The sequence below is a fragment of the Pleurodeles waltl genome, chromosome 8 (assembly GCF_031143425.1).
Source record: "Pleurodeles waltl isolate 20211129_DDA chromosome 8, aPleWal1.hap1.20221129, whole genome shotgun sequence".
Classification (NCBI taxonomy): Eukaryota; Metazoa; Chordata; class Amphibia; order Caudata; family Salamandridae; genus Pleurodeles; species Pleurodeles waltl.
Window position 1 is genome coordinate 972804987 of NC_090447.1, and position 14764 is coordinate 972819750.

At 42.8% G+C, this 14764-nt stretch overlaps 1 protein-coding gene across 1 annotated transcript in view; it reads right to left on the minus strand.

The window, feature by feature from the left end:
* NDFIP2 (Nedd4 family interacting protein 2) overlaps positions 1 to 14764 on the minus strand; it is a 200766-nt gene that overhangs the window by 44071 nt on the left and 141931 nt on the right. Inside the window, exon 6 of the mRNA XM_069205209.1 lies at positions 1426 to 1492. Within this exon, the coding sequence (XP_069061310.1) occupies positions 1426 to 1492 (67 nt within the window). The remainder of the gene's footprint in view (positions 1 to 1425; positions 1493 to 14764) is intronic.

The window sequence follows — 14764 nt, forward strand, 5'->3', positions numbered from 1 at the left end:
GCTGCTTCTGGCGGGGAGGGGGTGACGTTCCGCCACCCTAACGGAGGAGCCACCCTTGGACCTTACTCTCCTCCAAGCAAAGATTGCAACCCATAAACAGTAAATCTGCCACTTCAACCTTCTCACATCAATTTCAGGAAGGGCCTTCAGGTCTGGCTTCTTTAAAACTGTTTCTCCCTGTCAAACTGTGCACGTTGCTCTTTGCAGGCCCACACTTCTAGCTATCCAATTTTGCACTTGAACTCTGTGTGCAGCACCAGTGAACAAAAATTAATTGCAGAGAAGCTAAGATGTAAAGTGTGTATATGATCAAATAGCACACAGATCCTCGACAGGACTGGTGCTTTGGAGAGAGGGTGATAAAACAAGGAGCACTTTAAGAAAACCTGGTGAGGGGTAAGGCAAAGGGGAACTAACTTTCTATGATGCCATATGCAAAGTAATATGCCCTCTATTCTTAATGAATCTTTCTAATGAAGTATTCCCAACAGTGCTACACCGATTATACCCTACCCAAAAGCCTGGCTAATTCTGCTGGGGTACGCAGATGAGCACAATACACCTCCTCTAATAATGAGGCTGGTGCCCAAGAAGGTAATGCTAATTCCTGATCATCAGAGGAAATAGAGTCCTGCACAAAAAGCATGGCTTGAAATGGGGACACTCCACCGGAGACAAATTACTTGAGATTAAATGTAAATAATGCGCACATTGTCTGTGCTTCATGCTACTACCTTCCAGAAGGATGATGTATATATCATTTATGGCGATAAATTTCACATGAGGAGTAAAATCGAAATGGTGCTGATTTGGAGGAAAATTACAAGACTGTCAGTAAAGCAACTAAAGGTGAGGTAAGCTGAGGAATCACTGAAGAAAACTGGGATAGCGCCGAAAAAACTGTGTGATCATTGATCAGTCGGCATTAAGGCTTTCTTGCTGCCCGACTGCGCGATCGATTGGACAAAAGTACCAACTTCTAAGACGATCGAAGCAATGCAGGATGCGCCTTTGACAAGACCAGGCAACAGTACTATATAACTGTAAATATCATTATAGGCCGCAAATGTGCTAAGTAAAAAAAAGGGGAAAAACAACACGTGCAGGGTGTTGAGGAATTGCATGGTTTATTATCCACATGGCTGCAGTAGCAGACGTTAAGAACACCTTGTACAAAACAAACTGCATTATCTTACATCCATATAAATCCAGTATCTTCCCTCCGCCCTACTCTCCTTTTAATATTCCCTACAAGCGAATTGCTATGGTTTATTTTTATTTTAAAAAGTGAAACAATTGCGTATAACTGACAAGTTTAATTAACTGTGTAAGTGACCATTGGAACAACTGGAAAATATACACGATAAGTAAATTATTTTATTTTGCCTAAATGGTATGCAAATGTATGGGGGCAGGTTTACTTACCGAGAACAAGAAATATCCACCAGAGCCAGTACTGACCGTTGAAGTACCCAGTGAAATAGTCGGAAAACTAAAAGAGAAAAAAGGTAGGTTTAAATAATTGTATTGAGCTCAAGGTTACTAAAGAATCACAAAACTAGACCAAAAACTCCTGAAGCCACCAAGATATGTAAAACAACTGGCACACAAATATTAATTTTATAATACTGCGGCGGGTTTTAAGCGTTTTTATCCAAATAAATGTTAACATTGTCCTTGGCAAAGTATGTTAAACTGACAGGAAGTGCATAAAGCAGCTAGAATTACTCCAACTCCTCGTTTAAAAGAAAGGGTTACTTCACTGCCACAGTAAAGTGTTAAGTGTGCCTTCTGCTTCCAATATTTACACCAAAGGCACCTTAGTTTGATCTTATCAGGCCGGGGTGTTCTGCTGACCTCTGGAAAAGAGCATTTGACCTCCTGCGCACCCCCGCTGCTAATCGCTGCGTCAGGAGCGCCAGACACATAAAGGCCCCGACTCATTAAAGGCTTTTCATTTTCTAAAAGTAGGTGTTTCAGCTTCCAGTTCTCAGCAGAGCCTGCTAGAGGACCCCTGGAGTGCTGGCTCGCGCGCTCTGGCTGGCGTGGTAGGCCTCTGTGGCTCCAGTGCGGTATGGTCACTGGAGGTCAGGGCTGCACTGGTAATGAAGCACGACACCGGCGACAGCATGTTTACCTTTCAACCCAGAGTAGCCTGCAGTCAGATCTGCAGAGACCCCGCACTGAAATCTAGACGAAAGGATTGCCCATTTCTTTTACGCCATTCAAATGTATGATATTATTAAGAGTGTCCAACGACTCCCCTCAAGTTACGCGAAATGTCAGGGAACCCACTCGTAGCTGTGCACTATGGGGTACCTCAAGGGCAGACCTCGCATTTAAAAGTCACTCAATATTCTACCAAGGGGGAAGGTTCGCAGAGTAAATGTGTCGCGCTTCATATTTTATGCTCAACCCTCTCTCCACGTGAGACATTTTCTACTAAAAAAGTCGACTGCAGCAAAAATATTGCAACATTTCCTGCTAGTCTCATTTCTGACATTTATTGCAACTTGTGTAACAAAATTACTTGAACTACACAAACTAAAGATTTTGCAGAAGCATAGTTCTGTACATAAAAACTGTGATATCACTGTATCATATCACTACTGTACAGACCCATTCTCCGCAAATTATAACTGAATAAAGCAAGCATTGTTCTACATTCTACAACAAATTACATAATTCCACGATAATCTTTCAGACATAAACAAATACAATTAGTTATTTCCTAAAAGACAATCTGGCGGACATGCGATTTCTTTAAAAAAAAAATGCCATCATCACATAAATGATAATTAAAATGGATGATTACTGGGTAGTACTACAATGCAGAATTAATGATTGTACGGAGTGTGACTTCCCCAGTAGCGGCCCATTTACAGGGCAATCTTTCTCTGAGGTGGAGAAGTTAGCACAATACCAAGCAAGAAGGTGCAACGGGAGGGCAACTGTGGAGTTGCAACAATCAGACTTTGGGAAATACAGTGGAGTTCCATTCTTAGCAATCATTTTGCTGCCTAAAGTATAGGGTGCATCAAGGGCACGCACCTTGAACCGGAAATATATACTCCGGAAATAATAACTTCACTTCAAAGGAACAAAGCAAAGGCTGTTCAAAAGTAGACAAACATTGATATGTGATTGAGTGAGGGATTGAGTAACTTAATAGTCACACAGATGTCCATTTTGGATTCCCAATGAGAATGATGGCCCACAAGTAATGTTGTAAGCTTTCCATCAAATGAAACTTAGAAGTGATTATGTAGGATGCCTGGGTGCAAGTGTTATTCCGTTAGTGTTTCCATGAAGCGAACAATCAACTATTAGCAGTCTCAGGGATGTTAGTTAGCCAACCGTGTAATAAACCTACTGCCCCCATTCTTTCAAAGCAATCTGTGATTTGAGCTGTTAGGTATCTGTAGGGAAAACAGAGTTAGGAGTGTCACTTCTGCAACACCTTTAGTCAGGACGAGGAAGGAAGTTAGGCTACAACAGATACAAGTCTTGTTGTTTAATCATTGCATAAGGGCAGACAACGCCAAGCCAGGAAACTGTGGAGAATCGCATGCTGAAAGCTAGAATGATTAACTCGCATCCAGTTTAAGGGACGAGGCTTCTGCGGTGGGAGGGGTAGAGATACAATATAAAGAACATTTTTCAAAAGGTAAGGTGCCTGGCAACATCTCCCAGTTGTTGTGGCTCTATAAAACTTTCGCTCAAGCTCATCAACTGTTATTGTATTCTGACAACTTGTGATTTTCTTCCCATACACATTCCCTGGCCAATATTTCCCTCCTCGTTTCTTTCCCAGCCTGTGCTTTTCCTTGGTTATTTGCACTTTTAGCCTTGCCTAAATCCCTTTCTCTCCTCTCCTAACCCTGCTGCACTTCAACACTTCTCCACCTTGCTGTCCATCAACCCTCTGCTTGGCATATCACACTGTGGGCCTATATCCTGGTAGGACCGGGCTGATAAGGGTACTCTTCCACAGAATGAGGGGTGACATTTAATCTATCATTGACAGTAACTTCTTTTCATGCACAGAGTGCTAACATTCTAATTGTATGTTCTGCTGTGTATTCCTCAAGATTACAGAGCGGCAGGTTCATGAGGACCCTGGTTGCTGTTGGCCTCGATCTGAAACAGTGTCTCCCGTGTATTTTTCCATTCCTCTCTTTTCTTTACCTACACTGCTAATCAAAGTATTTTTCCATTATACTTTTGTTGGCTCAGGTGGATATTTAGGACTATCAGCTATATTCCACCATGTCAAAAAGTACACCTTATGCAATTCGGGCAGTACTCTATTTTAAGGAGTTTCTTATGACTAACATTCTTAAAGACCATAAACGTTCTGCCTACTCTTTGTGGCTCTTGAGTATATCCCTTTCCATCTTTAACAATAGTAAGATCAAGATCCAGTCTACAGATGATAATCCTGAACAATCGGATCTCCACTTTCAAACCCTCTTTTGACTCCTCACTTGCTATCTCCTAGCAACTCTTATTCCTCATCTAATAGCCACGAAATTAGGAATGGCTCGGTCTAATCTGGTACCCTCACAGATTCTACTTCCATGTAGTTTAACACTCACACCAATACCCTTCATGTATCTCACAAAAGCATTACTCCCTCCTTTTACAAACAAGGTATCTTCTCTTCCAAATCCCCACTTCCACTATCTCGTCTATTTCTCCACTTCATCATCTGTCATCCATTCAGTTCTTCCATCCTTTAACATTCATTCCCATCTCCTTCTCTGACTCCCTCAAAATATCAACGAACTCCCTCGCACCGAATCATTTACGCCAGTGCGCTGTACAATTAACAACATAGTTACAAATGTCCAGTAATACATAAGAAATACACATTTGGCAGGTGCATTCATCAAGCAAAAGGAAAGTTACACATTTAACAAAAACAAGTAGGCATAAAATGTACAAAATTGATGCAAAATGAAATAGCAGAACTCTGAGAATAAAGGCTAGAATAAGTATTATAAGAAAAACAGTCAAAAAATCAAGGTAATGATGGGAAAGAGGCAAGTGCGGGACCTTTTTTATGCGTTCATCGAAAACAATATACTATGCTGCATGCCAAAGCAGTTACCTTCTTTTTCCTATTCAAAGGACAAATATTAAAAAAAAATTCAAAACAAAATACACCACAGGAGCAGGATTAACCCTTATTTGCTTGGAGGTTAAACAACTACATTTATCTCATCAAGAGAAGCACACATCTCAAGCTTCAAAAATATGTTTCATATAGCCAATATTTAGATTTGAGGAATGTTCTGTACATGTATTACCATGAAGCTTATGAGCAAACTATATACACTTAATGATGGGTGTCAAAAAAGAAACTTTTGCACGAGTACTGTGCAGTGGAGAAGAAGTGCCTTCCCTCAAATTGCCAAATGTGCAGTAGTAGGAAACAATTGGTAAGGATACAAACTCCGAGGGATTAGATGAGGAATGTAACCACCATGCAGCCGTTATGTAGAGCTTTATTGTGGAAAGTTTCTGAAGGATCTGCTCCATGAGCTCAAAGGTCATCCTTATCAGCTTTGAAGACCTGGCAAGATGTGTGTGGGCGAAGGTGGTAGTGGTGATCACCGCATGATCTACCCAGCCAACATGCAGAGGGGGAAGGAAGATGATATTGCCACAGGCACCAAGTCAATGTCCAAAATGTTACCTTAGATATGGGTAGGGAGTGTGATTACATCCGCAATACTGGCAGTGGCCAGCATGTTGAGGGAGGCATCCTTTCAAGTTCTTCATAAATGCATTGTCTGGGAAGGTGAATTGACCATTGCCACAGATTATATCTGCATGGGTGGTGGAAGCTGCTGTGTTGACATGAGGAATCTTGGTGTTGAATGTCGGGTTGAGACATGGTTGGATGGTTGAAAAAAATGAAAGTGTCAGCTTTGGAAAGTGTGAATACTTGATCGGAGTAAACCTATATTAAATAGAGAAATTGTAGGACTGCGAGTTTAGGTGTTAAGACTTTTTTTTTGATAATTAGGATAAAATATTGAATGTAAAACAAGAAGGCAATGGCACTGCGGTAAAACAAGTTACTAAAGTCCAGCAGTGGTTTAAAAATTATGAAGGTTTCTGCATTCTTTTTTTTTTTATCTATCAATTTTATATGAAGGTAAGTCCTAATATACGACTTTCTAGAGTAGTGGAAACAAACACATTGTCGACAATGACCTAATGAAAAAACAGAAAGGTAGAGAAAAAGTCTCTGCGACTGCAGAATCGAAAGAAGCAGCTGTTGGGTAATGCACTGATAATAGCATCTATAGAAAGGCATCATTCAATGAATATGCTAAGATAATTTACAGAATAGGTAAGAATCTAAAGGGCACAAATCAAAGGACAATCATCTTGGTGATTGAAGGCTAGTACTTCAGTTGTGGAGTGACCAAGGTTCAGCTTGTTCTCATCTACTCACGCGTCTAGCGTTAGCATACATTGCTTAAACTAACATGCATCTTCTGTCGAACTGTCAACGTTTTGATTGACCCTGCTATGAGCAGTGCCTTATACATCAGAGGTGTGATACAGTGTGGGGGGGGGGTAGGTACCATTTGTCTGAGTGATAAAGCTGGTGGGTGAAAAGCGACCACAAAGGAGTATAATTTAGCAGGCAACATACAAGGTATAAAGAAATATATTATATTAGAATTAACATCGATGTATGCTAAAAGTTGAAACCAGTAGATTCCAGATAGCTGTGTCGGGAGAGGCGTACATGCATTAAAAGTAGTAGAGGGAGCCTGGACTGTTATAGCTCCCCACATGTAAGCTCACTACATGACGATGAATATGGAAGAAACTCCACTTTATGTATGTGATCCTCAATTCATGAGCATATCCAGTACAGAGCTTACTTCTGAATAACAATGGCTCCTAGTATATGCAGTGGGATGGTGTGAGCGACAACATTTTAAGCTGCAGTTCCACCGTTACTGGCAACCTTCTTATATCATCTATCACAAACATGACAAACTATTATATCCTCAGACCAAGGCAGAGACCTGCTACATTTGCTTCAATAAAGTTGGCAAATGTACAATAAGCACTCCATAATCCATAAGTGTAGGAAACAAGTGCATCTACATAATATAGGGTTATGATAATAAGGTTGATTCCCTGAACAGAACTTTATATTTTACCTCATATATTTCATGTCAAAGTCAAAAGATCTTTATTTCGGCACTATCAACATGGGCCATAAAAGCACCTTATATGCAGTAAAATACAGTGCATCATAAACAAGTTAAAACATAAAAAAATGCGCTCCAGGGTCAATTATAAATTAACAATACAGTGCCAAAAATTAATGAGACGTTCTTTTCTTAGCATAAATTGCTTTACAGATAAAAGACGCAACATTTAAACATAAAGCAGGGGGCTGCATATTGCACAAAAGGCGCATAGCAGCTCTGTGGTCCCTAATATCATATGAAATAAAAATTAGGTTTTGAAAAGTGCTTCCTTAATTTCAGATAAAACTGATAGAAAAGCAAAAGGTGCAAAGTGCTCTGTCTATAGGTCCCCTCACACGGGCACAGGACGGCCATTGTAACCCACTGATCAATGTTAGGGAAGGAAACAAGATGGTATACAGTGCTTAACCGCAGTCCGGGCAAGGCAAAACAATGTTTTTAATTTGTCACCCAGGCGAAGTAGGGTTGAAAGACCTCGGGAGAGCATATGAAATGTATGTCACCACCATTTGTTTAGTTCTCATCTGCGGGGGCTATCTTTCTTGCCCTTGCATCAGACAAAGCAGCCTTCATCGCTGATTCCTCAAGCATTAGGATCCTAACCTAGTCATGAAGTCCAAGAAGGTCGAATACCGACCTAAAAGTTCTGCTAATACAGGACAGCCATGGGATATAGAGGACACAGTCTAGTGTTAAGCAGTCCCGTATGATTACCTTTGTGAATTTGGTCTCAAGCTCGGCCCATACAGAGCGCCACAAAAAATGGGTTTGGATGACAATGTATCTTCATGATGGCTCAACCCTACTTCCCAATGTAAGATAGAAGACAATACCAAGGAGGGAACAATAAGAAACACCTTAAGAAGGTGTAAAGAGTTACTGGGCCTGTAAAGAGTTACTGGGCGTGTGCCCCCCCCGCCACAGTTTGCAACAGATAATGCTTTTGCTTTGTTGGTGGTAAGCATCTTCTTGAAGGGTCAACAGCCAAGTTTACTAGAGAATCTAAATACTTCCTCACAAACGGTTTTCATCTTAAGCTGGGTATTCTGGATATGATCAGAACAAGAACCTTTACAGGAAAAGAAGGCACTCAGGTAGCAAAAGGATTTAACCTTAGCTATCGGAGTGCCCTGTAGGTAAAATGATCTAACATTATTAGGGGTGTTCCCACAAGTCATTATGAATCTTAACTTTAATAAACTTACAAGACATGCAAAGGAATCCATTGATCTCTGCAACCCTACAGCGGTCCTTGACAAAAGGACCGTGCAGTCAGCATGGAGGAGCATAGGCACTGAGTGACCAGCAACAATTGGTTTGTTGGCCTGCTGGGACCGAACAGTGTCATTGACCCCGTTCATAAATAGAGAGAGTCAAAAAGGGGCCACCACACACCCAAGTCTTACACCCTGCCTAATTCTAAAAGGAGGCAACATTTTACCATTGGGGCCATATTGAAGTTTGGCTGAAAGATTCTCACAGAGCCATGTGAGAAGGCAAACAATATCTGCAGGGATTCCATAAGAGTGCAAAGTATGGAATGGTCCACTAAATCAAATGTGCGAGTAAGATCTGCAAAACACAGATAAAGTCATCCTGGCCTGGCTCTTGTTTATTTCCCAATCAAAAGCTCAAGATTTAGGTATTGTTCCACAGTCCCAAGTTCCTTTCAGAATCCACACTGGGCCTCTGACAGAATGGAGGTGTTGGGTGCCCAATTCTACAGTTTCCTTAAAACGACCCTACCCGAAGAATTGCAGATGATTCCAGGGGGGATATGGGATGGTAGCACTTTGGGTCTGCTCTATTGCCTTTCTTGTATATAGGCACAATAATGGACTTAGCCCAAGAAGAAGGTATAAAACCCCTTGCCGCCACATTAAAGACTCAAGTACTGGGGCTAACAGCTCACCCATACCTATAAAGGCATCAACTTGAACCCCGTCTGGTCCAGAAGCATTCCCTTTAGCACACTTATGAATTGTGTTCAGGATCTCATCTAACATATATACCAGGGACAGAGCGCTCATAGGAATGGAACTCCTTTCTTGTCCGTCCTTGGCACACTAATGGATAAAGGGTCAAAAATTCTCCCAAATTGGTCAACCAATGCCTGTAAGGGAACAAATGATGTTAGAACAGGACAAGAGTGATCATTCAAAAAAGGGGTACAGTGTTTCTGAACAGGGTTATGTCATTAGTCTGAGCAGCCTGTACCAGATTTAACCATGCCTTTTCCCTTAACACAACTTTCCTGAATACTACAGCCTTGTTACACTGTTTCCTTAACAGTTTAACAGTGAGGTAATCTCTTGGGATATGATGTAGGACAGCCCTAAACTGTTTTGAAGAATATGTGCACGCATGATTGAACCAACCCTGTCTTACAGACAACCCAGTTTTAAACGGGTGCACCATGAAAGAATTAAGGGCTTCAGTAATAAGCTTGAGGGTTGAGACCAGGGTGTCATTATCCACAAAAGGGGCTAAGCATATGTCAAACTCATTTGACATTTGAGACAAAAGCCTAAGCATTATAGACAGTGGGTGAATTCCCAACCATCTAATGCGCAGTCTGTTTGGACAAATTAGAGCAATGTGTGAGATCTTTGTGGAGGCTACAGGGCAGTTGGCATATAAAATCTTAGATAGCACTAGCAGGCTGTGATTGCTAACTGCAGTCCGTTTAACTCTGATACTAGAGACCAAATGATCAAAAGTTGAGTAAATCATGGAGTGAGTACCCCACCCACAAACGTGTTGATCTAAAGATTGTCTAGAAAAGTATATTCTTCCAACAACAATAAAGCATATTTGTGAGGCACAGTATTCAAGCACTTTCCATACTCGCTCTGTTGAAAATGTAGGGGACTCTATTGAGCCAAATTTGTAAATCACACACCCACCTTGTCGAGTAGCGACATCTTCGAATATTAAAAACCTCAGCCCATACAACTGAACAAGCATGCTTAAAATGCGAAAGAAACATGAAGGTCAGCTTCCAGAGGTCTAACAACCTCACAAGAAGCAGAATCAAATACATTTTAGAATAATAACAAGCACATCAGTCCCCCCTTAAAAGTCAACCTCACAAACTAATAATATGGAGAGGATGTGACAGATCTTCTAATCTTAAGAGGTAATAAGTAGGAGATCAGCACCTGTAAAACATCCTTCGCATGGCCAGCCGGGGAAGCTGGTGTGAACAGAGAAAAAAAGCCCTCAACATGCAAAGGTATCACATGCCAGGATTCCTGGATACAAATTATATGCGTAATAAGGGTAATATTAAGCCAATCATAAGAGGTTAGCTTATTCTTAAGCCCCGGGATGGCCCATGAAGCAATCTCATATACCCCATTCTAGCCTAGTTGAACTATAGTAGTCGCTGAATTAGCCTGACTAGTGCTCCTATCTGGGCCCCTGCTACTGGACAAGGAATGATTAGGTGAGGCTGGGGCAATAGCAACTGCTGCAGGCATGTTAGTGTGACAGTGAGGAGAGTTAAAAGTCAACTGGGCTACCTAAAAGGGGATTAAACTTGACAGCCGAGCATCTCTCTACATCCTGAAGATCGTTCTGGCCGTCGGATCTATTTGAGAATATAAGTGGAAAAGCCTGGTTACCCATTAGAGGAGGGGAAATAGGGCAGAGACTGAGACAATGGGGGGTTTGGGATGAATGCCTATAAAAGAAATCTAAGGGAAGGAGCAAAACATTGCTGTCCATCAAAGGAGCAAGTGAGGTGTGAAAAATCTTCCCAGTGAACATTAGGCTGCCTAAAGTTTATAATGACAGTCTTCAGCTAATTATTTTTGGGACGTCCAATCCAACCCACCGTCTGTGTTAAAAGGACTTGATCTGCGCCTGAGATTGAGAATACAGACTTAGGCTGTAACCAATGCAGAACTTTATTCCTTAATTGAAAGGGCGACTCAACTGAGCCCTCCGGTATAGAGGGAATGTTTGCCATAATTACCAGGTAAGGGCAACAAGCGGGGTAAGTTAATCACTTCCACGTTAGGACATCCAGACCCTCTATTATGCAACTCTCTTGCCCCCCAAGCCCATAACAGGTTCCCAGTGGATGTAGCCTTAGTTGGGCCCCTATCTAAGGGCTAGCTGTGTTAGTAGCCCCTGCTGGGAGAGAATATTACATACCTAGCGTAGGAATGGAGGGTCTACACATGCCCTGGCCTCCCCTAGGGGTGTTCGGATCACCCCCCCTCCTAGTCTCAAATACCCCATTGTGTGTACATGGTTGAGGTTGGGTGTGCTGGCGGACAAGGGGGGGTACCAGTCTGCTGATTATTCTGGAAGAGAATTTGCAAGGTCCCCGGCTCAGGTCAGGGAGAGATGATTTATAATGTAATGACATCCCCACTGTCCCTTGTGAGTACGTAGTAGGTTGAATGGTGGGAGAAGTAGCTCCTTTTACCTTAAGATCATTTAAAAGTTCTTCAATAGATGCCAGCCTAGACTGTAAAGGAGCAAGCAGATTTTGTATCATGTCCCACACATTGTCCAATAACAACCTCTGGAACAAATAAAAAATCTTTGAGTTGAACAAGGTGGCATCCATTGCATGATTAGACTGAGGGGCAGCAGATGAGTCAGGCTTCCGGGGCACCTGGCTCTGTTTCCGCTTTGCGGGGGCATTGTTTCTTCGGGGACAGGGAGGGTAGTATCCAGCTGTGGGTTCGATCTAGGCTCAATAGAAGATTAGAAGGTAGGGCTGGTGTTGACTCATGTCACTGAGCCTGTGCAATGTTGGGCAAAGCCTCATACCCTGGGTCCCTGAAGGGCGTGAGCCCGGACCCAGCACCTGCTGTCAAAGAGCCTGAAAGGCAGCGTTCCACGTGCTTAATTTAGCTGGACTTAATTGGAGGAGATATTTTGCGTTTCTCCATTTCAGCCAGTATTAAATGTTCAATTAGGGGAAGGTCAATGCGCTGAGGGCTTACAAAATTTCAAAGACTTCCCAGCCTATAACAATTTCAATGGTTGGGGAGCCTAGTCAGAATAATTAGCACAGTGATAATAAAGTAAGCTAGGTTTGTGACACAAGCACATCACAAAAATCAATGACAGAGCAAGTCCCACCCAGGCCAGAGAATTACCATGCAAATACTCGATGCAAACTACAGAGACATTATCACAATACTCTTATGAGTAAATTACCACAGTAACTGTGGTGTATGTTGGTAAGAAGGTGTGAGGCAGTCTTCTCTTCTTAGCAACGGGTAACGGTCAAACAGTGGCCAAACAGTCTCCAAGTGAAAAAGTCAAGGCAAAAGGCCAAAGAGGGTAGCCCTGCCATGCCTCTCCTTGCCCTGACGGGTGCAGGACAGGCGTGGACGTGGCCAGGGCATGTCCTGTGCCACAGGAAGTGATAGGGTGATCTTGTAGCACACAAGGAATGACAGTAGCTCCTCCTCTAACCCCCTTACAGGCTTCTGGGGGTTCAAGTCCCCGGGGGCACAGATCAACACTCAAACAAAGTACCACGCTGCAGGAGGTGGAAGAGCGCTCTTGTAGCACATGGCCCGGTTGGATGAAAGTGGCCCCTTCTCTCACCTCTTTCAGGGCTTCTGGGGCTTCGAATCCCCTGGGGCACCGACCAACATTCCAAGAACGTCCCACACACTGGTAGGTTGTAGGATGCTCTTGTAGCGCACAGCACGGGAGGATGACAGTGGCCCCTCTACTCACCTCCTTCAGGGCTTCTGGAACTTTCAAGTCCCCCCCGGGCACAGATCAGCACTCCAAGAAGCCTGCTTCTACTCATGGGTCTGTCATTCGAGCTGCATCTGTGCATTCTCTTTCCATCAAGGGCACCAGTGAGTCAAATTCTCAGACAAACCTCTTTCCTCACACCATCAATGGCTTCATTCTCATGTCTCTCACATCCGTTTCAAACACTATCTCTCTTCTTCAGTTTAGCCAGTTCTTTGGCATCGTCTTTCACTCAGCCTTCTCTTTCCAAATACATATCCTCTCAGTACGCCATACTGCTGACTCCCACAGGTACTGGGGAGGGGGTGACTCTGCACTTTTAGGCTTCGGGATGGACGTGAGGGAAGGACTCCGGCCTGCTTTGGGCCTCATGATGGCGGCAGTTAGAGGACTTAGGTACCTGGCAATACTTCTCATCTGCAGGTCGGTTGTGTTCTTTCCTTCTTCATGCCAAAAGACCCTGAAGAGCCCGCCTGATATATTTCACATTAGGACTGTTTTTCTCCCTTTTGATCTTCTTTGATTTTCAGGTTTTTGGATCACCAAGACAAACCTACTTGGGCCCATACATATTGTTATTAACATTCTCTTTGAAGGGCTTAAGTTTGGCAGTCTCATTAGAGTTGAACCACTAATGTGTTATGTTATATCTATTTGTACTGGATTATTAACCACGAGGATGCCCTGTCAGTGAGCAAGTGTGTATGCCCCACCCTCCCTACAGTAGGGTGGTTAACTGAAAAGACAGTTCTTCAGCTTCTTGCAGAATTCAAGAAGAGAGGAGAAGGCTCTGATGTGGAGTGGAAGCCATTCAACACTACAGGCAATCTAAGAGAATGCCCACACTCCCGATCTGGTTCTTTGTATCTCTGGAATGCTGGGATGTGAGTGAGTAGAAGTCCTGCACAGTGGAGGTGGTTGGTGGAAGGAGATGTGACTGTTCAGGTAGTTGGGGTCTAAGTTGTCTAGTGCTTTGAGTGTGTGCGTGTAAGGAGTTTGAAATGAGCACATTTGTGTATCAGGAGCTAGTGAAGCTCCCTGAGGTGTGGTGTGATGTGAGTTCTGTGTGGGAGGTTGAGAATGAATCTGGCTGCTGAGTTCTGGATGGTCTGTAGTCTTCTAGTGAGTAGTTCAACATGCGGGTGATGAGGGCATGAGTGATAGTTTCTGAGGAGCTGTTGGAAATGGCCCTTTCTGCAGGGTCATCTCCAGACTGTTTCACATTTTTCCTTCACTTTTTTCTGAATTTGTTTTTGTTGGCTCTAGGACACTAGGCACTTTACCATTGCTAACCAGTGCTAAAGCACGATAACAATGGCTTATTTAATTTACTTGTAAATCCCTAGTGAAGTGCACCATGGGTACCCAGGGCCTGTAAACTGAATGCTGAGAGTGGTCGCTGTAGTGCTGATTGTGTGAGCACTACAGTAGTCTTTTAAGCATGTCTCAGGCCTGCCAATGCAGAGCCTGTGTGTGCAGTTTTAAAATACCATTTCAACCTGGCAAGTGCAACTACTTGCAAGGCCCAAACCTTCCTTTTTATTACATGTAAGCCACCCCTAAGGTAGGCCCTAGCTAGCCCCAAGGGCAGGGTGCAGGGTATTTAAAAAGTTGGACATTTGCTTTTAAGTTTAATATGTCCAGGTAGTGAAAAACTGTTAAATTTGTCTTTTCACAATCTCTCCCACAGGATAAGATTGGGATTACCTTAAAACATCTTTTAAGTGTAATTCCCAATTAGGAAAGATAGATATGTGAAGTGTGGTGTCTCTGGACTCATA